This window comes from Kogia breviceps, chromosome 9 (genome assembly GCF_026419965.1).
Source record: "Kogia breviceps isolate mKogBre1 chromosome 9, mKogBre1 haplotype 1, whole genome shotgun sequence".
Taxonomy (NCBI): domain Eukaryota; kingdom Metazoa; phylum Chordata; class Mammalia; order Artiodactyla; family Physeteridae; genus Kogia; species Kogia breviceps.
Window position 1 is genome coordinate 5,700,504 of NC_081318.1, and position 26,171 is coordinate 5,726,674.

At 52.8% G+C, this 26,171-nt stretch overlaps 1 protein-coding gene across 14 annotated transcripts in view; it reads left to right on the forward strand.

Annotated features, from left to right (window-relative positions):
* Nucleotides 1-26,171, forward strand: part of PRKAG2 (protein kinase AMP-activated non-catalytic subunit gamma 2) — a 290,170-nt gene that overhangs the window by 40,513 nt on the left and 223,486 nt on the right. For 2 of the 14 annotated variants that reach the window (XM_067041797.1, XM_067041800.1), the window contains exon 1: nt 10,666-11,078. The exons of 3 other annotated variants lie outside the window; for them this stretch is intronic. Coding sequence is in view for 5 of the 11 variants with exons in the window: in XM_067041806.1 (XP_066897907.1) it covers nt 11,549-11,617 (69 nt within the window). In the remaining 6 variants the exon portion in view is untranslated. Of the gene's footprint in view, nt 1-9,698; nt 9,849-9,894; nt 9,956-10,665; nt 11,079-11,428; nt 11,618-26,171 lie in introns of those variants that run through there. 9 more of the 14 variants (XM_067041809.1, XM_067041798.1, XM_067041795.1 and 6 more) reach the window with 9 other exon arrangements.

Below are 26,171 nucleotides of genomic sequence, written 5' to 3' on the forward strand. Positions count from 1 at the left end.
TACAACACATACAAAGTATTGATACTTAGAGAATAACATGGAATAAATTTGTTGAGGAAAACCAACGCACCATGTTATGTTTGGGTTCAGGGCTTACTCTCAGAGGATGGGTGAATCCAAACCGGTTCAGATAGCAGAGCAGGGCGAGGAAGCCAAGTAAACAACTTTTTAAATCACAGTAAGTCGTGCTGAGATTTTATAGGAATAGGGAGCAGATGCCGGAAAATAGTTTGTTGGCCAGGTTCCCCTGGGGTACCAGACGACCCCAATCCCGGCCACGAGTAGTGGCAGAAGTGTGTATCTCTCTCATCTGTGTGTCCGTCACGGGCAGCTGTGACGTCCTGTTTGTTCTGGGAACCCAGGCTGAAGGAGCAGGTCCTATCCGAGTCCTTGTCCCTGGGATAAGAGAGGGTATCGGAACTCAGGAGAGCTCAGCGGTTTGGGGAGTTCAGTGGACGGGCCCCCCAGGACCTACCTGCCCCAGTACCCTCAACACCACCTCTGTATTACAGACAACTTTAGTAAGTGGCAGCCCGTCTTCAAGGCATGAAGACAGGACTCACCGTAAAGCCAGCCATTCCAGGCCGGCCCGTGAGTGGTCACTGAGTCATCCCAGGGCCCTGAGGCGGCAGTCGTCCTTCTACAGAGGGAGGGGCTCTGGGCCAGGTTAACTAACTCACTTTAGGTCGCAGAACCAGAGAGTGGGGGACAGATTCAAACTCTGATCCTAAAGCCAGTGGGTCCCCAGCCCTCACCTCCATCCCCCTCCCTTCCTCCCTCCCCCTCCCCCTCCCCTCCTCCCTCCCCCTCCCTTCCTCCCTCCCCCTCCCCCTCCCCTCCTCCCCCCCTCCCCTCCTCCCTCCCCCTCCCCCTCCCCCCTCCCCCTCCCCTCCTCCCTCCTCCTCCCCCTTCGCCCCCTCCTCCCTCCCCTCCCCCTTCCCCCCTCCTCCCTCCCCCTCCCCCTTCCCCCCTTCCCCCCTCCTCCCTCCCCCTCCCCCTTCCCCCCTTCCCCCCTCCTCCCTCCCCCTCCCCTCCCCTCCTCCCTCCTCCCTCCCCCTCCCCCCTCCCTCCCCCTCCCTCCCCCTCCCCTCCTCCCTCCCCCTCCCCCTTCCCCCCTCCTCCCTCCCCACTTCCCCCTTCCCTTCCATAACCCCACCCCTTGCAGCTGTCTGGTACAGTGCTGACTCATGTTTAAATAACTAGGTTATATTCTGGTTGAGAAGATAAGGAAGCCAGTCACAAAATACCACATGGTGAATGATTCCGTTTATAAGAAGTGTTCAGAAGGGGTAAATCCACACATATAGGAAGTCGATCAGTGGTTGCCAGGGGCTGGGGGAAGAGAGGGGTGTGGGAAGTGACCACTAGTAGACATGGGGTTTCTTTTGGGAGTGATGAAAATGCTCTAAAATTAATTGTGTTGATGGTTACACTGGTAGGTCTATGAAATAATAAAACAGTTCATTAATGCGCTTTAAATGGGTTAATTGTAGGGTATGTGAATTCTATCTTGATAAAGCTGTTAAAAAAAAGAAAGAAAAAGCAAGTGGGTGAGTTTCCTGGGGCTACCATAACAAAGCACCACAAACTGGGTGCCTTGGAACAGCAGACGTTTATTGTCTCCCTGATCTGGGGTCAAAAGTCTAAAACCAAGGTGTGGGCGGGGCCGTGCTGGGGAGGGTCTGTTCCAGGCCTCGCTCCTGGGTTCATGGCTGGTCATCTTCTCTCTCTCTACGTGTCTGCATCTGTGTTCAAATTCCCCCTTTTTGTAAGGACACCATCATATTAAACTAGGGCTCACCCTTATGCCCTCACCTTACCTTGATTACTTCTGTAAAGGCCCTATTTCCAAATAAGGTTGTGTTCTGTGGTCCTGGGGGTTAGGGATCCCACACACTTTGGGGGCGTGGGGACACAATTCAACCCATAACAGCAAGGAAGAGTACTTATATAGTACATACCTATATAATAGATACCTATAGAGTACCTATATATTACAGTCTTCTTTTTTCATTTTTATTTATTTTTTTGTTGGTGCCAGTGATAAGTTTAATCTTTCAAGTGAAATTTAGAATTTTGGTAAAACACATATTCCCCACTGTGAACTTGACATTTTCCCAATCGTTAAAGATATTTCTGGGGCTTCCCTGGTGGTGCAGTGGTTAAAAGTCTGCCTGCCAATGCAGGGGACACGGGTTCAAGCCCTGGTCTGGGAAGATCCCACAGGCTGCGGAGCAACTAAGCCCCTGTGCCACAACTACTGAGGCTGTGCTCTAGAGCCCGCGAGCCACAACTACTGAGCCTGTGTGCCACAACTACTGAGCCCGTGTGCCACAACTACAGAGCCCGTGTGCCACAACTACTGAAGCCCATGTGCCTGGAGCCTGTGCTCTGCAACAAGAGAAGCCACCGCAATGAGAAGCCTAGGCGCCACAACTAAAGAAAGCCCGTGTGCAGCCACAAAGACCCAATGCAACCAAAATAAATAAATAAATTTATTTTTAAAAAAGGATATTTCTAATCAGTGATTAGATCAGTGATAATATTCATGATTTGTTTTAATTATTGTATAATAAAATGTGTCAACATTTGAAAATTCTGCATAGCTCAGTGAAACAGTATTTTCCAAACAACTGATGCTCTGCGTCACAGAATCATACATGGAAAAAAAAAATGAATTCAGAATGCAAAGTAGACCAGTGCAGTTCAATGCAAAACAGAACAAAAGGGTCACTGACATATTTTCAGACTCCAAGTTGCAACTAACCTTAAAGAAACTACTACTGGTCGGAGGGCTTCCCTTCCCTGGTGGTGCAGTGGTTAAGAATCCACCTGCCAATGCAGGGGACACGGGTTCAAGCCCTGGTCCAGGAAGATCCCACATGCCGCGGAGCAACTAAGCCCGTGCACCACAACTACTGAGCCTGCACTCTAGAGCCCGGGAGCCACAACTACTGAAGCCCGTGTGCCTAGAGCCCGTGCTGTGCAACAAAGAGAAGCCACTGCAATGAGAAGCTCATGCACCGCAATGAAGAGTAGCCCCCGCTCGCCACAACTAGAGAAAAACCCATGTGCAGCAATGAAGACCCAACACAGCCAAAAATAAATAAATAAATTTATTTTTTTAAAAAAACTACTACTTGTCGAAGTTTGATGTTCTAGCAAAGAAGAATATACACAATTATCTGAGAGACTTCTTTTAAAGTTGTTAAACATTTTATAGGTTTCAGCTTAAGTTTTAGTGTTGATTCAGTTTTCAGAAAAAGATTAACTGATAGGGAATCTGTGTAGCCAACAAATCTGGATACACAACCTTCCTGTTCTTGCATCTTTCACAGCATAGTCTGCAGGCTGGGGCCCGGGTGGGGGCGGGTGGGGGGGGCTGTAGAAAAGCAGCATCCGGTTTAAGAGGACGAGGGAAGACGAGTCCAGCTTGTGTAAGAGAGGACATGCTTGAGGACCGCTGTTTCACAGCGTAGCCTGGAGAAAAAAATTGCTCTGTGCCTCAGTGTGATTTGTGTTCGTTTCAGTTAAATCAGGAAGACCAGGGCTTGTTAAGCACCATCCTGGCCTTCCGGAAATCCACCACCTGGGCAGCCCAGGACCTTCTGTTCCACGGTGACTTTGAGGTGGTTTTAGGTCACAGGCTTTCAGAACCGGAGCACCTGCCTGAGTGTAACCAAGCTCAGCCCACCAGCCCTGGGCTGTTGTTGAACCAAGCCTGGCTTCAAGCTTCAGTGGAAGATCTAGTTGCCAGGAGCCTTCCAGAGCCTTCCAGAGCCTTGGCAGCATGTCCAGGGACCACAAGGGGAGCCTTACCGAATGGAAGGACCTTCCAGTGCCTCTTTATTCACTTTTTCCTTCTTCTCTGTCAGACTCTCAGCCTCAACCTTAATCCTTCCACGAAGCTCTTTTTTTTTTTTTTTTTTTTTTAATAACTTTCTTCCAAAGCAGCCACATCCTCCTGACGACCGCTATGGTGGCTGCTGTGTGCACCGCATGAGGCACTGCACTGACCCTCCGCCTGCTTGTTCCTTGTCTCCACGACCTTCCTCCCGGCCAGGACTGAAGTCCACGAGGTTGGGGGCCTGGTCTTCTACATCTCTTGGGTCCCAGGAATGCGGCATGAGGCTGGTACATGTTTGGGGGTCCCCTGGATATTTGTTGTTAGGAGAGGGACCTCCAAGAGATAGAGCAAGATCTGTGGTGGATGGTGGAGACCCCGCACAGACCGAGGGGGCCTCGTGAAGGGGCGAGGCCATCCCGTGTGTTTAACTGCAAAGTCAAAGAGGAAAACGGGGGCTTCCCAAGTGCCACCCTGCTCCTGTGAAGATGAGTGCCCTGACCTCCCGGATGACGGGGCCCCCACATCTCAGGTCTGAGGACCTTGCTCCTTGGTCGGCATTGACCGTGGATGAGACATGCAGGTAGAGACTTGCAGCATTCAGAATCGCGGGGGCTCCCCGGAGCCTAAAAGTTAACAGGATGGAAGCCAGAGGAACCCATGCTGGTGGGGGAGGGAGGCTTTGTTGTTTTCTTTTCTTTTTCTTTGTTTTTACTGAAGTATAGTTGATATGCAGTATTATATTAGTTTGATAATTGTACCGCAGGTACATGGTACGTAAGAGGAGGGAGTCTTTGTGCTGGCCGAGGCTGGGGTGGGTTCAAAGAAGACCCTAAGAGGAGGAGAGACCCTTGTAGGCTTTGGGAAGCAGATACCTAAGCATGTGCAGCTTATTTACCCCCAATCCATCTGGGCCCCTTTGTGCGTCTCATCTTGTCGGCTGCCGGCAGGAATGGCGAATCCTTCCCCCTCGACCCCGTTCTCTGCACCCTCCACAGCTGGGCTTGTTTGGACTGAAGTTGGGGAAAGACCACTGCAGGCCCATGTGAACAAACCCAGCTTTCCAGCAGGCAGGGCTAAGTTCCTCCTTGTCAGGTGCAAGGGGTCAAAATCAAGATCACCTGGTCCTGGTCCTGGTCCTCTCGGCACCTGGCCAGGTGGCCTCGGGCAAGTCACTGCCCAGTTGGTCGCATGTGACTTAGAGCTCATATATGTATCAGTTATTTGACAGTGGTAATTCCGTAACCGGGCAGGTGACGTGCTCCAAACACAAACGCTGTAACGCACGTGTGTACGGTCAGTGTGCTTCCTTGGAGGAGCTCAAGGACCCTGTTCGACATTCACGGCTCGGGGGAGCTTGTGGCCTGGGACCGGTCTCCACACGTGAGGCCCCAGGCAGTAAGTCTCTTAGGACCTTTGGGGGTCCAGGACGTGGCTGGGAAAGATGGAGAAACTGTTACCCTTTGGGGTGGGAGTTGCTTTGTTTCTGGTTCCTCTCCATTAAAATTAGGGCATGAGGGCTTCCCTGGTGGCTCAGCGGTTGAGAGCCCACCTGCCGTTGCAGGGGACGCGGGTTCGTGCCCCGGTCCGGGAAGGTCCCACGTGCCGCGGAGCGGCTGGGCCCGTGAGCCGTGGCCGCTGAGCCTGCGCGTCCGGGGCCTGTGCTCCGCAACGGGAGAGGCCACAGCGGTGAGAGGCCCGTGTACCACAAATAAATAAATAAATAAATAAATAAATAAATAAATCAGGGCATGAGGTCCCACTGATTTCAAAAGTCTTTGCAGTCCAGGAGTTCTAGAACTGCTAGTTCTGCCTGGATGGAGGTATCCAGTGAGTGGCTGGGTGGCGAAGGAATCTAAGCCAATTGGGTGTGTTAGCCAACACCTGGGTGCTTTGGTAAATATCGGAGGCCTCCGGTACTGGAGGTGGATGAGGCCATGTGTCCCCTCACCTCCCCTACCCTGACAACCGCAGTACCAGGTGATAACGTTACACTGAAAGGAAATCTCAGACCAGAGTTGGCTCAACCCCTGCGGATGATTTTAGGTGGCAGGTACAACCTGTTGTAGCTCAGAGGAAGGCTTGCTGCCTGCCCTTTGGCCGGTTCTCTCTGAGCAGAACCCAGAGGTGTCCTCGGGGCAGGACTGGCCGACCTAACAGCAGAGTTCAGCACCAGGTCCTCTGAGGTAGAGGATGCAGGACACAAGGCATCCCGGCCTCGAGGGCCGCAGGGGGTGCTGCCGGGCTGGCTGGATTCTCGAACCGCTTTTTTCCAGGCTGCTGCAGCCTGTGCCATCCTCCTAAGCCAGCCCTTCCTTGACACAACTCATTTTTGCCAATGAAAAGGAGCTTTGACATTTCTTGGGCTGATCAAGATGTTCTCTGCCACAGATTTCAGTAAGGGTGTTCCAGGTGCCAAGTCGCCCTCTTCCGCATGTTGATTCCCAACTGGGATATTTTATTTTATTTTATTTACTTTTTTTTTGAAGTATAGTTGATTTATAATGTTTCAGGTATACAATAAAGTGATTCATTTTATATACGTATATTCTTTTTCAGGTTCTTTCCATTATAGGCTTTTACAAGACATTGAATATAGTTTCCCTGTGCTATACAGTAGGTTATTGTTGTTTATTTTATATATGAGTATGTATCTGCTAATCCCAAATTCTCAATTTATTCCGCTTTCCCATTTGGTAACCATAAGTTTGTTTTAATCCCAAATTCTCAATTTATCCCTCCTCCACTTTCCCCTTTGGTAACTATAAGTTTGCTTTCTATGTCTGTGAGTCTGTCTCTGTTTTGTAAAAAAGTTCATTTGTATCATTTTTTAGATTGTACATATAAGTGATATCATATGGTATTTGTCTTTGTCTGACTTACTCCACTTAGTATGATAATCTCTGGGTCCATCCATGTAGCTGCAAATGGCATTACTTCATTCTTTTTTATGGCTGAGTAATATTCCGTTGTATATCTATACCACATCTTTTATATCCATTCATTGGTTGATGGACATTTCGGTAGCTTCCATGTCTTGGCTGTTGTAAATAGTGCTGCTATGAACATGGGTGGGTGCGTGTATCTTTTCGAATTAGAGTTTTCTCCAGATATATGCCCAGGAGTGGGATTGCTGGATCCTGTGGTAGTTCTATTTTGAGTTTTTTAAGGAACCTCCATACTGTCCTCCATAGCGGCTGCACCAATTTACATTCCCACCAACAGTGTAGGAGGGTTCCCTTTTCTCCACACCTTCTCCAGCATTTATCATTTGTAGACTTTTTGATCATGGCCATTCCGACCAGTCTGAGGTGGTACCTCATTGGGGGTGCTGATTTGCATTTCTCTAATGATTTGAGATGTTGAGCATCTTTTCACGTGCCTGCTGGCAATCTGTATGTCTTCTTTGGGGAAATGTCTATTTAGGTCTTCTGCCCATTTTTGATTGGCCAACTGGGATATTTTCGAGGCCACCAAACTGCTGCTGCCCTAACGTATTGCGTAGTGAGTGGATACAGGTGCGCTGGCCTCCAGCTGTTTGTAGAAACGGGATTCCAAAGTGAAGTGCCACAGCCACCCACATCCCTGCTTGACCTGGAACATCTTAGATGCTGTTGCCAGTGGATGGTCAAGCCAACGCCAGGCCAACGCCGTGCCATGCCCCCTCTCCCGGACTGCCCAGCTTCCCAGTGAAATACAAGTGCAGCTAGTGCAGCCAGGAGCCAGAGCCTGGGCCCAGGGGGGATCCTCTCGTTTGGCTTTCCCATGCACAGAACCGGTAGCCCCGGGATTGCTGACCGAGTACGTGGACAGGACCGACCGCCCCCAAAAGGAAGGCGGGCAGAGGCTTTCCTTAGCAGCTGCTGTCGGTCTGCACGCGCCTCGCGGGTGTGACGCGCAGGCCCGGTGCTGTGGCTGATCGGGACGCTCCGTGAGGAGTGTGCTTACCCTCCTGCAGTGGTGCCTTGTCACGGGGATGAGCTTGGCACGCAGCGTGTGGGTCTGGGGCTCACGGCCGAAGATGGTGCGGGGCTTGGCAAAGGGCTTGTGCTAGATTCCGGGACCGCTAAGTCTCTAACCCTGGTGTGTCGCACAGGGGCCGGGTGGGGGCACCCTTACTCCCGTGTGACATGTGTTTCCAGTCTCCTGTGTCACTTACAGAGCGAGGTGATACTGCGCATGGTTTGCGATGTTCCTGCCACACCTCCCACGTCGTTGGAGTTCTTTGACGTCGCCCGCTGTGATTTCCTGACGGCACAGCGTGTGGCTCTGTCCGAGCGTCCTTGACACGACCTCCCCCCTCCTTGCGCACTTGGGTGGCATCGGAGCCTTCTCATTGCTGCAGACTCTCTGTGCAGAAAGCTTTGCTTGCAGTTCGGATTTTCTTGAGGGCCAAGCCCCTAAAAGGGGAATTACCGACTTTGAGGGTGCGAGCACATTCCTCTTATGTTTAATTACACAAGTAATAAGCTTGTGCCACAGAAAACCCAGAAGATACAAATAAGCAAAAGTAAGTAGATAAAAGGGGGTGGGGTGTGAACCTGTCAGAACTGGAGGGAAATGCACCTGTGATTGAGTCCCCGCGTTGCAACTGGTTTGTCTGTAACCCTGGCAACTTAGCCTCTCCGAACTACAGTTTCCTTATTCATACAATAGATAGTATTTTACCCATTTACCTACCGTGCAGGTTGAGATAGCGTATGTAAATGCCAGCATGAGAAATACACTCAAGAAATCAATTCCATGAGAAAGGCGGGGTCATAACCTACAGATGCCGGTGAAGCCTGTTGAGGGGAGGGGGACCCACGAGAACCCTGGGTGACAGTTTAGCACGAGCCCACGAGGTGCGAAGGTTGGATGGCTGGGGGCCTGGCTCTAGTGGGCCTGGTACAGCACCCTGAAGAATTGGGGTTTGTTCTGTAGGTGATACGGAACTAGTGTTTTCGCTTTTGTTTTATTTTGGTTTTGCTTTGTCATCTTGGACCTGGTGAGGGTGCTGAGAGTAATGTTTAGGCAGATTAACTGGGGGCGGGCGAATCGGGGGGATGGGCCACAGGCGGGAATATCCCCAAGGCCAGTGGTGGGGCCAACAGCGGTCTTCCGGCTTTCCTGATGTCTCTGATCTCCTGGGGCTCCTCCTGCAAGAGTGCTAACCCTCCACCCTCTCAGGAGAGTAGGTGAAAAGCTCAGAGCCTGAAGAGGAGATGTGAGCCTTTAAGGGTCAGCGGAGATTTTGGAAGCGAGAACACATGGAGGAGAAGACGTTGCCCGTGTCCGTGGTGGTAGCTTGGCAGCCAGAGCACAGCGGTTTGTGCGTCTCCGTCTGCAATGAACAGTACCAGGTGCCTGAGACCTGGGCTGGCTGGTGGTCAGAACTGACAGAAAGTCGCTCACGCCCCATAAGTCATTCGCAGGCGCTTGTCTCTAAGTGTAGCGGACCTTTGACCACTTTGCATGGGGGAGCCTGTTTCCCTGGCATGGCCAGCGCTTCCAAGCAAAACTAATTAGGCTTTTTGCCTCAAGCTTGTTTGTATTGCTTTGGAATAAAGCACTCGGAAACTCAAACAAGCCCAGCTAACCCAGCAAGGCTAGTTCCAGAACCAGCTGGAGAAACTATTGTGATTGGCTGGGTCCCCGGTGGACCCCTCATTCCTGCGCCCAGGGGGTGGCTGCGGGGCTGACTCCAGAGCGCCTGAAGTGGCGCCAGCTTTTTGCCGAACCGTGAGTTTACGCCAGCACTGCCCTCTGGTTCCAGAATAATCCCTCACGTCCCAAGCCGATGCTTATTTCTGTCCAAATGCTTTGCTCATCCATTTTCCCAACAGCAGCCCTGGGAGATGTGCAGAGCAAGTGTGTCTCACTCAGGCTATTTCCTCAGAGGAAGGACTGAGACTCAGAGAAATGGACCGGGGCTGCTGTCACGGGATGTTCGTGTGTAGGTCTGAGAGGACCCAGAGGTATTTCAGGTGACACCAGAGTGAATGCCACCAGGAAGAAGTTTACGGTGAGGCTCCCACGCCACGCAGGGGAAGCACAGGGTAGGTGAGGAGGCAGGAGGAGCGGGGGGAGATGTGGTTTGTGTGCGAAGGAACAGGCGAGGCAGCAGAGCAGGTGAGTTTGAATAATGTCAGCTCTGGGGGCTCTGGGTGCAGGGGCCACCCCTGGTTGTCTGGCCCATGGAGGGGTGAGAGCCGGACGGAAGAGGCGAGGGGGTGTGGGCTCTGCATCTGCTGGTTTTCGTGAGAAAGGCATGCTCGCAAGGGAGCAGTTTCCTGTCTCTAGGGCAAACCCTGGGAGGGCCGTCCCTGCAGGGTCAGTGAGGCCTCAGAGCATCAGAATGACAGGAAATAGGACAAGGTGGATACAGGCAGGGACGATGTTGCCTTCTGGATGTTCGTTTGCAGGTAGTCTGGTCAGGGTTGGGGGTCTGGGGTTGCAAATGGGAATTTGATTAGCGGAGCCTTTTGGAAGGGCCTCGGCCATCATTCTTGCCGGAGAGAAAGCGGCATTCGCTGGATTCCAAGAGCAGGGAGCCCCAGGGCGTCCAGGTCTCCGAAGCCATCATGCTGCTTCCCTCTGAAGGGAGACGGGGACCGTGTAGGGGGCTGCGCTGGCAGAGGACTTGGAGCTCAGAGGCCATCGACTGTGGCATCCTCAGCCTCCCCCGCCGGCGTTTGTCCTGCTGCCTTTTTAAAAGACCTCGCTGGGCCCTCCCTGCTGCTCCCTCGCCTGTGTAGTAAGGAGTCGCGTCCCCCCCGGCAGCCCCTGACACAGCGGTAGTGACAGTTTGCTGCAGTCCCGTCAATGAGGGGATCTGCCCGTTCGCTGCCTGCATGGTGAGCTCCGGCCAGCAAGGCTGCCGCCTGCGCCGTCTCGGGCCAGCCCGTGCTGCTGCCATCGCTTGTTGCACTGCTTTGGGGACTGGGAACGCACCCAGCCCGCTCCCCATCTGTTGCAGACGTGCGGAGGCGGCGGCGGCTCGGAGGGCAGCTGAACCCTAGAAATCGCCCGTGCCGAGGGGGCTGGGAAACCCTCCCCCTCTCGGGGACCTTTGGAGCGAGCAAGGCAGCAGGGTTTTTCAGAGCCGGGGGCGCTGTGTCTCCCCCATCACTTGTGAGCCAGCGTTTCCCAGCCCTGCACTTCTGATGAGCACCCGGGAAGAGGAGACCTCCAGGACCTCTTGGGGCTGAGTAAGCAGACCTCCCGGAGCTGGATTGCCGCATGCACGGTGATTGTACGTTCGGGGGTGGGGGGGGGCGGGGAGGAGGGGGGCGCTCCGTTCTCTCATGATGCTTTGTCTCCTCCGTACGCGAGACGGATGCCGAATTCTCGCTTTGTTCCTCGGGAGCCTCTGGTTAAATTAAACACCTCCAGGCTGAACCAAACGTTCCTTCCCTGCCTAGGTGCTGTGGGTTCTCTCCTTACGTAACTTTTTCTTGGTGGCTCAGAGAACCACTCGTGGAGGTGGCATGTACGTGCGTGGGCACATTCGTCTCTGCTCCCCGTCTGAGTTCAGCCCCCCCTCCCCCTCCCACCCACCTGAGTGCGAGGTCTCCCCACGCAGCCCCCCACCCGCCTGAGAGTTCCCTCACCGAAATCTTCGAGTCTGACGTTCCCTGCTTTTCCTCTCCCTTCCCTGAGTCATCACTGATTGAATCTGTCCCAAACGGAAAGGATCAGGATGCTGCAGCGACCCCTGGGCATATGGCCCCGTGGTCCCTGGGAAGGCCCCGGACCACATACCCGTGTTGCCTGGTCTCCTGCCCTTGGAGGGTGAGCTGTCGAAAGCGTACTTGTTGCTTTTCACTTCTGGGAAAGACACTGAAGAAACAGAAGACAGGAGGAGGCTGGGGAAAGACAGGAAGGGGAGGAAGAGAGGATGGGAGATGTCCTCACCCAGGACTGAGCTGAGGCTGGTCTGCGGGAAGGAGGAGGGTGGAGGCTGAGAAGCAGAAGCCTGAACCGGCGCACACGGGTCCGCAGAGCCACAAGTGGGGCTGCGGGCTGGGCGGGGCTGGACCCGGAGACGTGGCCCAGCCTCGACCTCCACTGGCGCTGGTGCGCGCTGCTTTGAGCAAAGCCACATGGGTTTTTCTCTGGGGGTGTCTTCCCCCTACAGTGCCCTCCCATAAGCCGGGGGCTGCACTAGTTATGAGTGGCGAGAACTTGAGCTTGGAGTCCGTGATTGCTGGTATCTGAGTCCTGGTGATTGGGAGAGATGGGTGGGGACGGAGTGGGGGTTATAATAGAACGCAGCTTGAGCCTGTGCTTCTGAATTTACAGTCTAGTGGGGAGAAAAGAGACTAGGAGACGATTCAAGACTCGGGGGCTGTGGGGGGCGAAGCCCTGGGTCGTGGCAGACTCTAGGTGATGAAAGACAGGTGCTTGGGGTCGGTCGGGGGCAGTTGGGAGAGGGCTGCGGAGAGGAGCTGCGGCTCGGCAGGCGCCCCCTGGGCCTGGGGCGCAATGGGGTGCAGCAGAGGGTTCTGCCTGGAGGCTTACGTGCGAGAGAGCAGGGGAGACCCCAAAGCATAAACGGTGGGCGCACCCTCAGGTGCTATTAAGTGTGAAGAGGTAAGAGGCCTGCAGGAGCAGAGAGCAGGGGGCGGAGGGTCAGCACACGAAGCTTCCTGGGAATGGGAGAGACACAGGCCGTGAGCTTGAACCAGCCTCCGTGGGCTCCGCTCACCTATCAGCCAGGTGAACCCTCGCCCTGAAAACAGCCCAGGGAGGCCTCGTCACCCGGCCTCTCGGGACCAGGCTCTTTACCTCTCTAGCTGCTTCCCCAGTTTGCATGGCAACTTTCAAGGGCTCAATCAGTCTAAGGTGGGGTGTTCTGTTTTGGGTTTTGCATTTACCCACTATTAAGCCTATGAGACAGATGTAAGCTCTGTCTTTTTATAGAAGAGGAAACGGAGGGTTAAAAGGTTAAATTCATTCAGGGAAAATAACTGAAAATCTAGGGTTTTTAAGGTTCTTAATCTTCTTGCCTCACCTGAAGTCACAAGGGTTGAAATGGGAAGAGAAGCCAGGTCTCCTGAGGCCTGACTCCCTCTTTATTGAGGAGTTGGGTGGGGGAAGGGGGCTGGGAGACTGAGGATGGGTGGGGGGAACCTCATCCCAGGCCGTGGGCTCCTCTTCAAGGCTGGCCCCCAGGCTGCTATTAAAATCAAATCTTCAGTGAAACAATCTCTTGAGTCCTATGTGCCAGGTACCGGCCGTTCCAGGATGAGAAAGACCTGTGGGCTTGACGTCATCAATTGATGGTGCTGAACAGCCAGGGATCCCAGAGGTGTGAATTTGGGGTTCTCATTTCGGCTCAGCTGTTTCTGATTTGGGGGGAGCAAACACAGTTTTTATTTTATTTATTTATTTTTGGCTGCGTTGGGTCTTCGTTGCCGCGCGCGGGCTTTCTCTAGTTGCGGCGAGCGGGGGCTTCTCTTCGTTGCGGTGCGCGGGCTTCTCATTGCGGGGGCTTCTCTTGCTGCGGAGCACGGGCTCTAGGCGCGCAGGCTTCAGTAGTTGTGGCACACGGGCTCAGTAGTCGTGGCGCACGGGCTTAGTTGCTCCGCGGCATGTGGGATCTTCCCGGACCAGGGCTCAAACCCGTGTCCCCTGCATCGGCAGGCGGATTCTTAACCACTGCGCCACCAGGGAAGTCCCAAACGCAGTTTTTAAAATTGAGATATAATTGACGTACAGCGTGATATTAGTTTCAGGTGTACAGCATAATGATTCAATATTTGTGTATAATGTGAAATGATCATCACAATAGTTCACATCCATCACCATCATAGTTACAAAAAATTTTTTTTCTTGTGATGAGAACTTTTAAGATCTACTCGCTTAGCAACTTTCAAATGTGCAGTACAGTGTTATTAACTGTATCCACTCAGCTGTTAACTAATGGAATCCTTCTTGGATTTTTCCAACCCCTTCCTGCTCTCCTTCAAATAACAGAAACCTTTTTCTTCCTTTGAAAATATTCCAGGGACTTCCCTGGCTGTCCAGTAGGTCCCGATGCAGGGGGCACGTGTTCGATCCCTGGTTGGGGAACTAAGATCCAGCGTGCCACGTGGCGGGGAAAAAAAAAATGTATTCCAGTCTCTCCTGTCCCAATACGCTCATCCCCTCTTACCAAACCCCTTAGCACTTCCTCATGTGCTGCCCCTGGGCTAATATCATTTAATGCCTGTTCTTTTTGTTTTTTGCATTATTTTGTATTAAGTTGTGTTCATTTAGTTCTTGTAGATTGATTCAATTGATAACTTAGGTGGGGGTCCGTTGCCCCCGACCCCTAGCACTGTATGGACCCTGTGGCCAATGTCTGGTCATGAAAGCACGCCTCTCAGCTCTCATCATGGGCGGTGACTTCAAGAAAGCAAGGCAGGACCTACAGGCAAGTGGCTTGCCGGGGGCTCTAGCTTCCCCACCTCCTTCAGCCCTTGTGTCTGCCTGGAACAGACTTCTTTCCCAGAGCATGACTTCAGGTCCTAGAGCCCTAAAGCAGTTTAATGACAGACTGCAGAGCTCTCGCCTCGATGACTAAAATTTCAGTTATGAGAGGGGTGTGATCAATTTCCTCTTTAACCCCAGAGCCCTTCGGCCCTGGGCTTGGGAGTTGGACTTGAGTCTGAATCCGTGTCCTACTCTTTACCAGCTGGGGACCCAGGCAAATTATTTCATCTTTCTGAACCTGATTTTTCTTCTAACAATGGAGATAACGGTAACTCAATAACCACTGGGTTGGATGGAACCAGTTGACCAAGGGCCAGTGCCGGGCACGTAATAGATGCTCAGTGAACAGCAGGCCCTCCGTTTAGGTGGAGGTCAGTTGTGGGGCTCCCCGCTGAGCCCAGCAGAACCTCTCCAACCAGGACCGTGAAGTGACCTGGTTTTCTGAGTTCCCTGGGTCTGTTCACTTGGGTTATTCATCAGGAACTCGAGGCTGGAGGGCTCTGGGTTCTGTTGGGTTCTGTAGTCCCCCTGAGGCTCCAGTCTGGCCACTTCCCCATCTGTCCTTGGTGACGGACACATCCGGTCCCTCCCCCCGCCTGCCTGTCCTGTGTGGACAGTTTGTGCCCTCGGGTGGTTCATCCACGTCTCCGTGTGGCCCTCCTGCTACCGCCAGTTCCCGAGGGCATTATCTTCCTTGAACCTTAATTCCTTTCTTGATTTCCTTTGGCATCTTTCATCCTAAGGTACAGCATGGTGGGAGGTGGGGGGAGAGTAGGAGAAAAGCAAACCTAGACCTGGGTTTCTGTTTTGATTTTACTCGGCGGGCAAGGTATGTGCTGGCATTTTACTGTCTAATGTCTGCTTTTAAGGGTGTCTTCCATATGCCTGTGATCGTGGCCCAGCCCCTCAGTTAGAGCCCTGCTGTGCAGGTCCCAGTAAATCAGAGAACAGAGCCCGGCGAGGTGGCCGGGACACAGCAGGCCCGCTGGCGACAGGCAGCACCGCATCAGCCCCTGGAGGGTTGGGGGGTCCGGGCCGCCCAGGGCTTGCAAGTCAGCGGTCAGCGTTGTCTCCCAGCCCGCTCCTCCTTCTCTTCTGGGTCCAGGGCTCCCAGGATGGGGTCTCACGGCTTCTTGGATTGAGAACCAGACATGGAATCAAGGGCAGAGGAGAGACAAGACGAGGCACCTTAGCAGACTCATAACCCAGACAGCAGCCATTCTCCTGGACGGGCAGCTGCACTGACTAAGTCGTGTTCAAAGTTTTCACGGCCGGAAGTAAAATTGGGGCCAACGCTTGTGGGCGTTTGGGGTGGTCTGAGACGTCCATGGTGGAAGGGGGAACCGGATGGCCTGTGTTCGGGTGAAGGTCATAAGGAAACAGACAGAATGTTCTCCTCACTTAGGGTGGGGACAGTGCACAAGCCTCCAAATGACCAGGACCCGCAAGCAGACTCTTCCATGCACCATAGCGGGTGGGGGACTGTCTCAGGAGGGAAAAAAGATGACAAAACACGAGGTATGAGGCATCAGGGCAAAAAGGCTCCTTCCGCATGGGGGTGAGTCTGGCCCTAGGACCCGGCGTCACAGTCCTGGCGCTGGAGGAGGTGGAGGCTCTCTGCTTTATACAAACCGTGGACACCCGATGGCTAAATGCTGCCCACCCCGTTCTTCTTATCAAAGCTGGGAGATGTGGGAAGACATTTCTAGAAATATTTTCACCAATAAGGATCAGAAGGGTGATTTCTACTTATCTAGAAATCAACTATAATTCTTTTAACTGCCGTTACTGGTAGCCCTTCCCTACCCAGCTTTGGCAGGAAACAAACAGTTCTTAAAGGCGAGTTTCTGGATCATGGAAACTCCGCCCCCAATAGAGCACTTGACTGGCCAGGTGAGCCTTCCTGTCTCAGAGTCAAGACTGAGCTGGGGGGGCGTCCGGACGTGCTGTCGGGGGGAGGTGTCTGCATTTCATCAGGGGGCAAGGACTGATATGCTTTTAAGGCCAGGAAGGCAGAGGTGGAAGGGAAACTTCCAGGACCCGGGTGGCGGGGAGAGACCTCCAACAGAGGGGCAGGGCAGCAGCCACCCCTTCTGAGCGAGGCCAGGCTGACTCTGGCCCGGCGTGCCGGGGGCTTCGTGATACTGCACAGATTTGGGGGTGGGTGCGGATGGGAAGGGGCTGGACCGAGCTGAGGATTCATCCGTTTTGAACCGATTTTCTGCTCAGATGCCCGGAGCCCCCTGGCCCCCGGTGGGATTTGCCCTTCACGTTAAGCCAAGTCACAAGCCAGGCATGTACGCAGCAGGGCCGGGCCCGGCTTGGAGCTCGCTGCAGGCGTCTGTCGCCACCCATTCGCTCTGAGTCTTCCCACGTTCAATCTGCTCAAGTCACAGAGCCTTGCAATGCGCTTTCCAGTTGGCCTTCCAACACAGATCGGCGGGCAGCACTCGGGAAGAAGGAGGGTCCCGGCGGGGGTGGGACACGCTCGGGTCTGGCCTGGGGTAGAGTCGGGGGGCTCGGAATGCCTTGCTTGGGGCCGAGAACCCCTTGCTTACATCCCCTGGGGTAGAGTCAGGATGCCCCTCCCAGCCTCGCCCGCCCCTCGAGGTCTCACTAGCGGCCACCTGGCGGCTCTCCCGGGAGGACTCACTCCTCTTCCAGGCTGGCTGCCTGCACAGAGGGCACTGGGCCTGGCTTGGGGGCTGGCCAGCTCCGCCCCCGGGAGAGGCTCGGAGGGGGCCTGGGAGAGGAGGGGGCCCCAGCTGCTGCCTTGGTCTGTTTCTCCTCCTTCCTAAGGGAGGAGAAAAGACTTCAGCCAGAGTCCCAAGTGTTTCTCTAAGCCTGCCCCCCAACCTGCGCCAGGATCTCCTGGGGCCTGGGGTCCCACCCCACCCACTGAATGGAGGTTCCCGGCAGCATCTTCTGTGCCCCTGAAGACCAGCTTTGCAGGAGAGGCATCTCTGTGCGTGAGTTGGAATCAACCTTTTCCCCTCCTGCTCCTTTATCTAAAAAGAAGATTCTAGGGCTTCCCTGGTGGCGCAGTGGTTGAGAATCCGCCTGCCGATGCAGGAGACACGGGTTCGTGCCCTGGTCCGGGAAGATCCCACGTGCCGCGGAGCAACTAAGCCCGTGAGCCATGGCTGCTAGGCCTGCGCGTCCGGAGCCTGTGCTTCGCAACGGGAGAGGCCACAACAGTGAGAGGCCCGCATACCGCAAAAAAAAAAAATAAATAAATAAAATTTAAAAAAAAGTAAAATAAAAAGAAGATTCTAGACCTTGCCCAAGGTCCAACCTGGCACCAAGTCTAGCAGTTTCTCCCCCCAAATCAGTTTTTTCTAATTTCACTCGTGGAGAAAGATAAGGAACTCATTGTGCAATTGCCCCCAAAAATCCAAAGAATATTTTTCAATAATCCCAAATGCCTAGGGACTCTGGTTAATCCAGGGCCCTGACTGAGGCCGTGCCTCATCTGGAATCCTAACTGTCAAAAAACTGGAGTCCGGTAACAAGCACTTAGCAATGAAGCCAACCTGACATCACCCAGGCTCTGACACTGGAGGTACTTTACGGTCTCAGCAGCCGCCACTCTGACAAAATCTGGAATCCAGTAAGTAGAGATGTCAGGTTGAGATGAGCTGGCTGTGGGCACCTGTTCCTCATCACATTTAAATACCCACGTGTTCTTGGTGCTGGGTGACCCCCACACTTCCCACCTGGCAGGAGGGAAAGGTGTCGTTTATAGAGATGGGATGGGGAATCGTGGCCTCAGCCCCGGGGTGTCCTTGGGCGTCCCCTTCCCCGCTCCTAGGGACCCCTCCAGGGCTCCCCAAACTGGCCTCCCCCAAGCACTTTTTCTGTCTGTCTCCACACCATCCAGTGTTCTCTCTTCTCTCTCTTAGGCCTTCAGAGTCCTCTTCTGAGATTAGCTAACCCAATAACCTCCCAACTCAGGGAAAGGGTTAGTTTCACGAGTTCTCTCTCCTGGTTATTTAAATACTGCCTTGACCCAAAATAAGGGGTCTTGGGATAGGAAATGTAAGCACCTTTGTAGGTTTGGGACATCTCATATTTGGGGATTTACCTTTGGGAGAAATTGGGCTCTTGGTGTCCAACAGATCTTTCCCCCTGGATCTGTAGCTACTGTGCGTCTACACTGGGTTCTGGAAAGTGAAACGCTGGCCTTTCAGATCCCAGGTAAGGGAAGAAGGGACAGCTGTGCCCTATCTGATGTGTGTAACAAGGTGCTTTGGCACCAGGCGGGCAATTGAAACTGGATGATTTTTGCTAGAAAATAGAGTATATAACCGGTCTGTGACACACAGCACAGACGCTTCCTGGAGAGTCTACTCCCACGGCTCGAAAAAGCATATGCAGTATATTCCAGAATTAGTAACATGGGCCTCTTCCCTGGATTCCGTTGATTGCTTGCTTTGTTTTTTCTCCCCTATGGTACAGGGATGGGGGGTGGTTGACCAGTCACTTTTTGGTCAGCTTTACTGACACGTAGTTTACATATAATAAAATTCGCCAGTTTGAAGTATACAATTAGGTGGGTTGTGATCGGTTTGCAGTCACGTGAACCACTAGCCCAATGGTGATAACGGAACATTTCCATCACCCCCAAAAGGTCCTTCTGGTCCCTCTGCAACCTGTCCCCTCCCCATGTCCATCTTGAGACTGAGGGTGGCTCTGTGGTTTCCCTATGAATGTCTTCCAGCACCACCCCAGACACACAGGGGCTACTTAACAGATGTTTAAAAGGCTAAATACATCAGTGGTTCTAACATATTTTAAAAATTCCCATGAGACTTCTTCTGGTTCCTACCATTCACCCTCGGTTCTGAAAGATTGTCTAACAAGCATTCGTTCATAAATAATCTCTGCATTCAGTCATTCCTGATCCCAGCCTTCTAATCAGCATTAGATAATCAGTGTCACCAGAGCTGCTGAAATTCCAGCTAAAAGCAGAGACTCACTGTCTCCTCTTTGCATGCGCTGTCACGGGCAAGTGTGCAGGTCCCTTTCCACTTTTCAAAAGACTAGAAACGCTGCAGGAGCATCCGTTGCCATTTTTTGTTATCTCCCGTCCTAAACCAGAAATCACTGACCTACATCACCCTCACCTTCTTTGGTTTTTGGATTTTTTTTTTTTTTTTTTTTGGTAGTAAATGAGGAAGTCAGCACTTGAGCAATTTAGGGGCATACCTGGAGAACACCCCCAAAGGCTTTCTCAGTTTACAGGGACTTTCTGTGTCTCTAATTCATCACCAAGGGCTCAGAGGTCCTTCACTTCGCCTGGCTGAACTGCCCTTTCTCCTGTAAGTTTGAGACCGATCTTGCAGCTCTCAGGGTGCCGTTGAATCTGGCTCTTTCCCCTAATCAAAGCTCTGAGAGACAAGATGCTATGGTCTACTCACTGGGCTCAATAATAATATTTTGCCCCTAAATAATGGCATCTTAGCCATGAAAATCAGTCATTTATTTTAAAGTAATAGCTAACCTTTTCCAAGTAATTGTCATGCATTATTCTAGTCTCTTTATATGTTAGTTCAGATGTATCCTGTGTTTACATATTTATATGTTAGCTCATAATTTCACAGGAACTCCTGTGACTCGCATTTTGTAGATTAGAAAACTGAGGCACAGAGAAATTAAATTTCACAAGATCACATAGTTTTCTGATCATCTGTTGCTATATCACAAGCCACCCCGAATCTTAAGGATATGGTTTGGGATCATCACTGGTCTAGGGGCTGCCTGGCTCAGTCCAGCAGTTCTCCTACGCGGCCCCTCATACATTTTCAATCCAGGGGCCCCTGGGGCTGGAGTTCTCAAGGTTTCTTCACGCTCCTGTCTGGTTCCTGGGTTGCTTTCACATCCCTTTCTCCATGCTGTTTCACCACGTGGCTAGCTTGAGCTTCCCCATAGCATGGTGGTCTCAGGGCAGTGGAATTTTTTAACACGGCAGCTTTTTTTCCCCAGGGAAGAGTCCAGGAGAGCCAGGGATAAACTTCGTATCACCGAACTCAGAAGTCTGACTAACTCAAGTAGTGATTCTGTGCTTCCGGGTTACATCAAAAATTAAATAGAATAGACACAAACGTAGGTTACACGGATGCCATTTCTCACTGATCCGGCCAAAGTTCGGTGGTCTGACAGCATTGTCTTGGTGAGGCTGTGGCGTAAACAGATGCTGTCCTACACCAGAGCAAAATGAGCCAGTCCTAAGGAGGGCAGGTGGCAAAATGTCCGTCAGGAGTCATGACCGCGTTGCCCTTTGAGCAGCGATCACACGATCCTAGAAACATGAAGAACATACAGAGTTTTCGCTGCAGCAGCCTGTGACGTAGACGGGGGGGGGGGGTGAAGCTATTGTGTTCCTTGCAGAAGAACACAGCGCAGATACCAGAAAACCCTATGTACCGACTTTGAAAGATCTCCTGGACATACACAGTGATAAACAAGGTATGGAGCAGAATATGTAACAGGGAGCCCTTTGTATTAGAGAGGGGGGAAATACTTGATGTCTGCACTCACATAAAGAAACCCCAATTGGAGGTGCAGCTAAAAGTGGATCCTTTGGGGGGGCGTGGCACGGATGGGGACAAGGGTGGAAGAGCCCAGCTTTTCAATTGTGCATCCCTTTGTTTTGACTTTCAAATCCTATGAGTTTATTTTTCCATCCACACGCAAAAAAATAGTCGGATGACATAGCTGTTGCCCTCAGAGCTCACAACCTCGACAGAGAGGAAGTTTGTACATAAACAGCAAATGGACATGCTTGAGTGGGTTGATTTTTTTTTTTAATTTTTTTTTTTTCTTTTGCGGTACGCGGACCTCTCACTGCTGTGGCCTCTCCCGTTGCGGAGCACAGGCTCCGGACGCGCAGGCGCAGCGGCCACGGCTCACGGGCCCAGCCGCTCCGCGGCACGTGGGATCCTCCCGGACCGGGGCACGAACCCGTGTCCCCTGCATCGGCAGGCGGACTCCCAACCACTGCGCCACCAGGGAAGCCCGAGTGGGTTGATTTTAAATGTAGTGGGGTGAGACATCATTTCCAGCGGACTTGACAGCAAAGGAGGCATGAATCCACGAGACCCTCATTAGTTCTGAAGGATGAGGGGGAGATGAGCGGGTCAAGAGCATGGGTCAGTCCCAGCCAGACAGCGTGGTGCCGGCCAGCGCCTCTCAAACCCCAGGATGGAGGAGGCAAGCCGACTTGCTGGCCTGGACACCGGACTCTTGGAAGCTCCATTGTGAGATCCACTGGCTTTCAGTTATATTCCAGCAACATATGTTATTTTTTTTATAAATTTACTTATTTATTTAATTGATTGATTTGGCTGCGTTGGGTCTTCATTGCTGAGCACGGGCTCTCTCTAGTTGCAGCGAGTGGGGGCCTACTCTTCGTTGCAGTGTGAGGGCTTCTCATTGCGGTGACTTATCTTGTTGTGGAGCACGGGCTCTAGGCGCACGGGCTTCAGTAGTTGTGGCACGCGGGCTCCAGTAGTTGTGGCTTGCGGGCTCTAGAGTGCAGGCTCAGTAGTTCTGGCGCATGGGCTTTGTTGCTCCGTGGCCTGTGGGATCTTCCTGGACCAGTGCTCGAAGCCGTGTCTCCTGCATTGGCAGGCGGATTCTTAACCACTGTGCCACCAGGGAAGTCCATCAAAGTATTTTAAATTGCAAATCGTTGCAATAAAGGAATGCTGGCTTCCTGACTGATACCTTGAAGATGGTTTGTGTATAATAACCTTGAACTTGTGGGGGGGTCGTGAGCCCTGGTCTGGAGGTGGGGCGGATAGAGGTGTCCCAGGCTGCGTGCAGGCAGGAGGGACCACAGGAGGTTTCAGCCAACAGGGTCTCTGCTCAGTGCTGCTCTGTTCTCTGGGCTAGGCACACAGGCAGCAGAGGAGACCAGGCCACGTGATTGTCTAACTGTGTCCTCTGAACCGTGAAAATGGGGCCGTGTGCAAACTAGAGGGGACCACACGGAGCCTCTGGAATCCCGCCTGGCAGCTCTGGTTTCCCTTCCGCCTGTGGGATTTCCCTTTCTTCTTCATGGACTTGCCCGGGGATGCGCTGGTCTCCTCGATCAGTTTAGAGCAGATCTTTGGGAAATGTCGGCTACCCACGGTGGTCCTGGAAGGTCAGAGTCCACTTGCTTTGGACACAAGGACCTGGGACGTGGAGCCCCGTGTTTTGCAAGTAAGAGAGGGTGTCCCCAAGACCTTGTAGGCACCAACGGCAGAGATATGTGTCCCGGAGGCTTCCAGGACCAAGTGACCGAGAGTGAAAACGAAAGGGCTGATGATGCCAGGGGACAGACCATCCCAAGGGGTCCTCTGGCTTAGGAACGTCCCCACAGGACCTGACCCAGAATCTTCCGTCCTTTCTTCAGTGAGAAATAAAGATCCCAAACCATCCAGCAGGGCCTACGTGAGAAATGGTGGGGAGTCACACAGGGAGGTGTTTCGAGCCCGATCCCACCCCAAAGGGAGATCCAGGTGGCCTCGGGACACAAGGTACACATGAGGACACTCCAGGGACCAGGTCCTCCTGAGAGGTGATGGCTTTTACCCCAATTCCTAGAATGTGAGAACTAGGCTGTTTTTCCCCTTCCTTGAAAAAGCAAAGCTACAAACAGTCCCTGTGCTGTGTACCTGACTCCCTGCTGTGGTGGCAGCTGATCTAGAAGTTTCTGTTCTTATGGTGACTTTGGCCTCACACCCAGCATTTCTCTTCCCTCCCCTCCTTATGTAACGAGCTGGCCTCTTGAATAGAATGGGTTTGTTGGCCGCAAAAACAAAAACACAACCCCCAGCAAACTCCTTGTTTGGATTCGTTAGTACCGTGGTCTGTGGCCTTGAGTCCCCGACTGGGAACCACTAGTTACTCTGTGCCCATGGGGTCTCCAGTCGGGCCCTGGGATTTGTTTCCCCCGCCCTCCAGACATCCTGAGGCTGCCTGGTGACCCCGGCTGCCACCTGCTTCCATCTGGAGCGTGGAGGCCACAGCCCTCGCCCCAGGGTCTACACTGGACGGCTCGGCCTGCGAGAGGGGACGTGGGTTTGCAGACCTTCCTCCCGGCCCTCCTGCTGCCTGACCCCAGCTGGCTGTTCCGTCTCCAGGTTTATCTTCTGTGCCCGAGATCCCTGCGGCCTCAGGGCCCTGAGTCTGGGCGTGTGCAATACACCTGCTCCCCTGCATTCTGGAAGGACTCAGCCATGGATGCAGGACCAAGTGACCACTCCAGCTCCTGTCCCCACCTGGACTGATGCCCGCAGGCCTCTTGGGGCAGCCCAAGGCAGCCCCTCAGCTAGACGGCAGGCTCCCTGCCGTCTCCTGTAGAAATGACGGGAGGTGGCTGATCAAGGCCCAGAGTGTTGGGTGATTGGTTGACCGACAGAACCGAGGCCATCTCTGCCTATTTGCTGCTATTACTTTTTTTTAATTGATAGACTTTTTTTTTGAGAAGTTTTAGATTTACAGAACAATTGAGCAGAAAGTACAGAGAGCTCCCTCGTACCCCCTTCCCCTCCCCTCCAGCATCCCCTATTATTAGCGGTGCATTTGTTACAACTGATGAGCCTTGATTAACACACTATTGTTAACTGAAAGTCAGAGTTTATATCGGGCTCATGCTTGGTTTTGTACATTTTATGGGTTTTGACAAATGTATAGCAACGTGTCTGCACCATTACAGCATCAGAGTTGTTTCACTGCCCTAAAAATTCCCAGTGCTTTGCCTTTTCACCCCTCCCCCATCCCCTGGCAGCTACTTACAGGTGTTTGTCCTGCGGCCTCTGGGCCTGACCCCAGGGTGTACCCACCAGGAGCATTGTGACCCATCACGGCCTTGGGGCTCAGCCCGGCATGTGGAAGGGAGCCTGCCGTCTCGGGGCCAGGAGGAGGGATGGCCTAGAATAGAATTTGGGGGCTGGAAGGCCTTTGGAGGAGCCTCCAGGGTTCAGACCCAAATACCTCCTATCTCAGGTGAGGAAACCAAGGACCAGCGATGGGATGTGAGTTTCCAATCAGCACAGCTGGTTGGAACAGAAATCTGTATCCAGGCCTCAGAGAGGGCATAGGTTCAATCCAGCTTCTTTTTTAACAATAGGAGCTAAGTTAGTAAAAAGGACCAAAAAATAAATTTTGCAAAGAGCTAGCCACTTGCCTGTTTGTTTGTTTTTTTTTTTTAAAAAAAGACACATTTATTCAACGTCATGATCAGACTATTACATTTAGCAATCAACAGCATGGGTGCAAAAAAAAAATCTACATTAAAACCCTTTGTTGGAATGCTTTACGCTTTCCACAGAACAGAAACTAAAATAACCTGTTATACAATTAGTCACAAATACAGTCCCCGAGTTTTTTTGCCCATACACATGAGTACTGCCTAAAACATGTCTTCTTTGTAGCAGCTAGGCCCTGCCACCACTGTGCTTGGCCGAGTTCACAAATCTGTTGTAACCTGTAGCTTCCCCGTCACTTCTCTGGCTCTCGTCTCCTGCTAAGCTTTGTTTTCTGGCAGTAATCAACACCTTCTGCCACCGCCAGAGCTCCTGCTGCTGCTGGAACCTCCATAGCCGCCTCGGTTTCGGGGTTTGGCAAAGTATCGGCCTCCACCACCATAGGGGCCAGAACTTCTGCCTCCAAAGTTTCCTCCTTTCATGGGTCCAAAATTTGAAGATTGATTGTTGTAACTGCCAAAATCACTGTAGCTTCCACCACCTCCAAAATCGCTTCCATCATTACCAGATCCATTATAGCCATCGGCCACCACTGCCACCATAGCCACCGCCACCGCGGCTGCCACCAAAGCCACCTCGGCCACCGAAGTCTCCTCCACGACCAAAGCTGTCATTCCCACCAAAACCACCTCCACGGCCACCGCCAAAGCTTCCAGAACCACTTCGACCTCTTTGGCTGCAGAGGCACTAGCCTTCTCCTGCTTAGATAGGGCTTTCCTTACTTCACAGTTGTGACCATTCACCGTGTGGTATTTCTGACCGACAGTCTTGTCTACGGAGTCATGGTCGTCAAAGGTTACGAAAGCAAAGCCTCTCTTTCTACCATTGCCTCGATCAGTCATGATTTCAATCACTTCAATCTTCCCATACTGTTCAAAATAATCTCTTAGGTGATGTTCTTCAGCGTCTTCTTTAATGCCACCAACAAAAATCTTTTTCACGGTTAAGTGGGCACCAGGCCTTTGAGAATCTTCTCTTGAGACGGCCCTCTGGTTCCACCACTCTACCATCCACCTCGCGTGGCCTTGCCTTCATGGCCGCGCGCACCTCCTCCACGGTGGCGTACGTGGCAACCCCGAAGCCTCTGGAGCGTCTGGTGTTTGGATCCGTCATTACCACACGATCTGTGAGCGTCCCCCACGGCTCAGAATGGCTCCTCAGACTCTCATCGGTTGTTTCAAAGCTCAGACTTCCGACGAAGAGCTTCTGCAGCTGTTCGGGCTCTCTGGGTGACTCTGACTTAGACATGACGGCCGTGGAGGTGGGGGCAAATGTCAACGATGCTTCCTCGGCGGCGTCCACGAGCAGAAAGGAGCCCCTTGCCTGTTTTGAGGGTCATCGTTAACCTGCCCTGTGGGGGACTCTGGCCCAAGGTGGGGTGCCTGGAACCCTCGGTGGCCACTGGGCTCTGAGGGAGGACGCCGTGTGCCCCCAGTGCCCCCTGTTCTACCCGAGAACTCTGAGTTCCCACGAGGAGCCGCCCGACGTGTGCCCGAGGGGCCCCGGGCCGGCCCTGCCCTGGAAGGAAGGGGAAGTGGGCAGACAGCATCTCCTGGAGCTGCTGGTCTCCGCGTACCTGCTGCGTTAGGCTCTGACGCACAGCACCTGCAGCC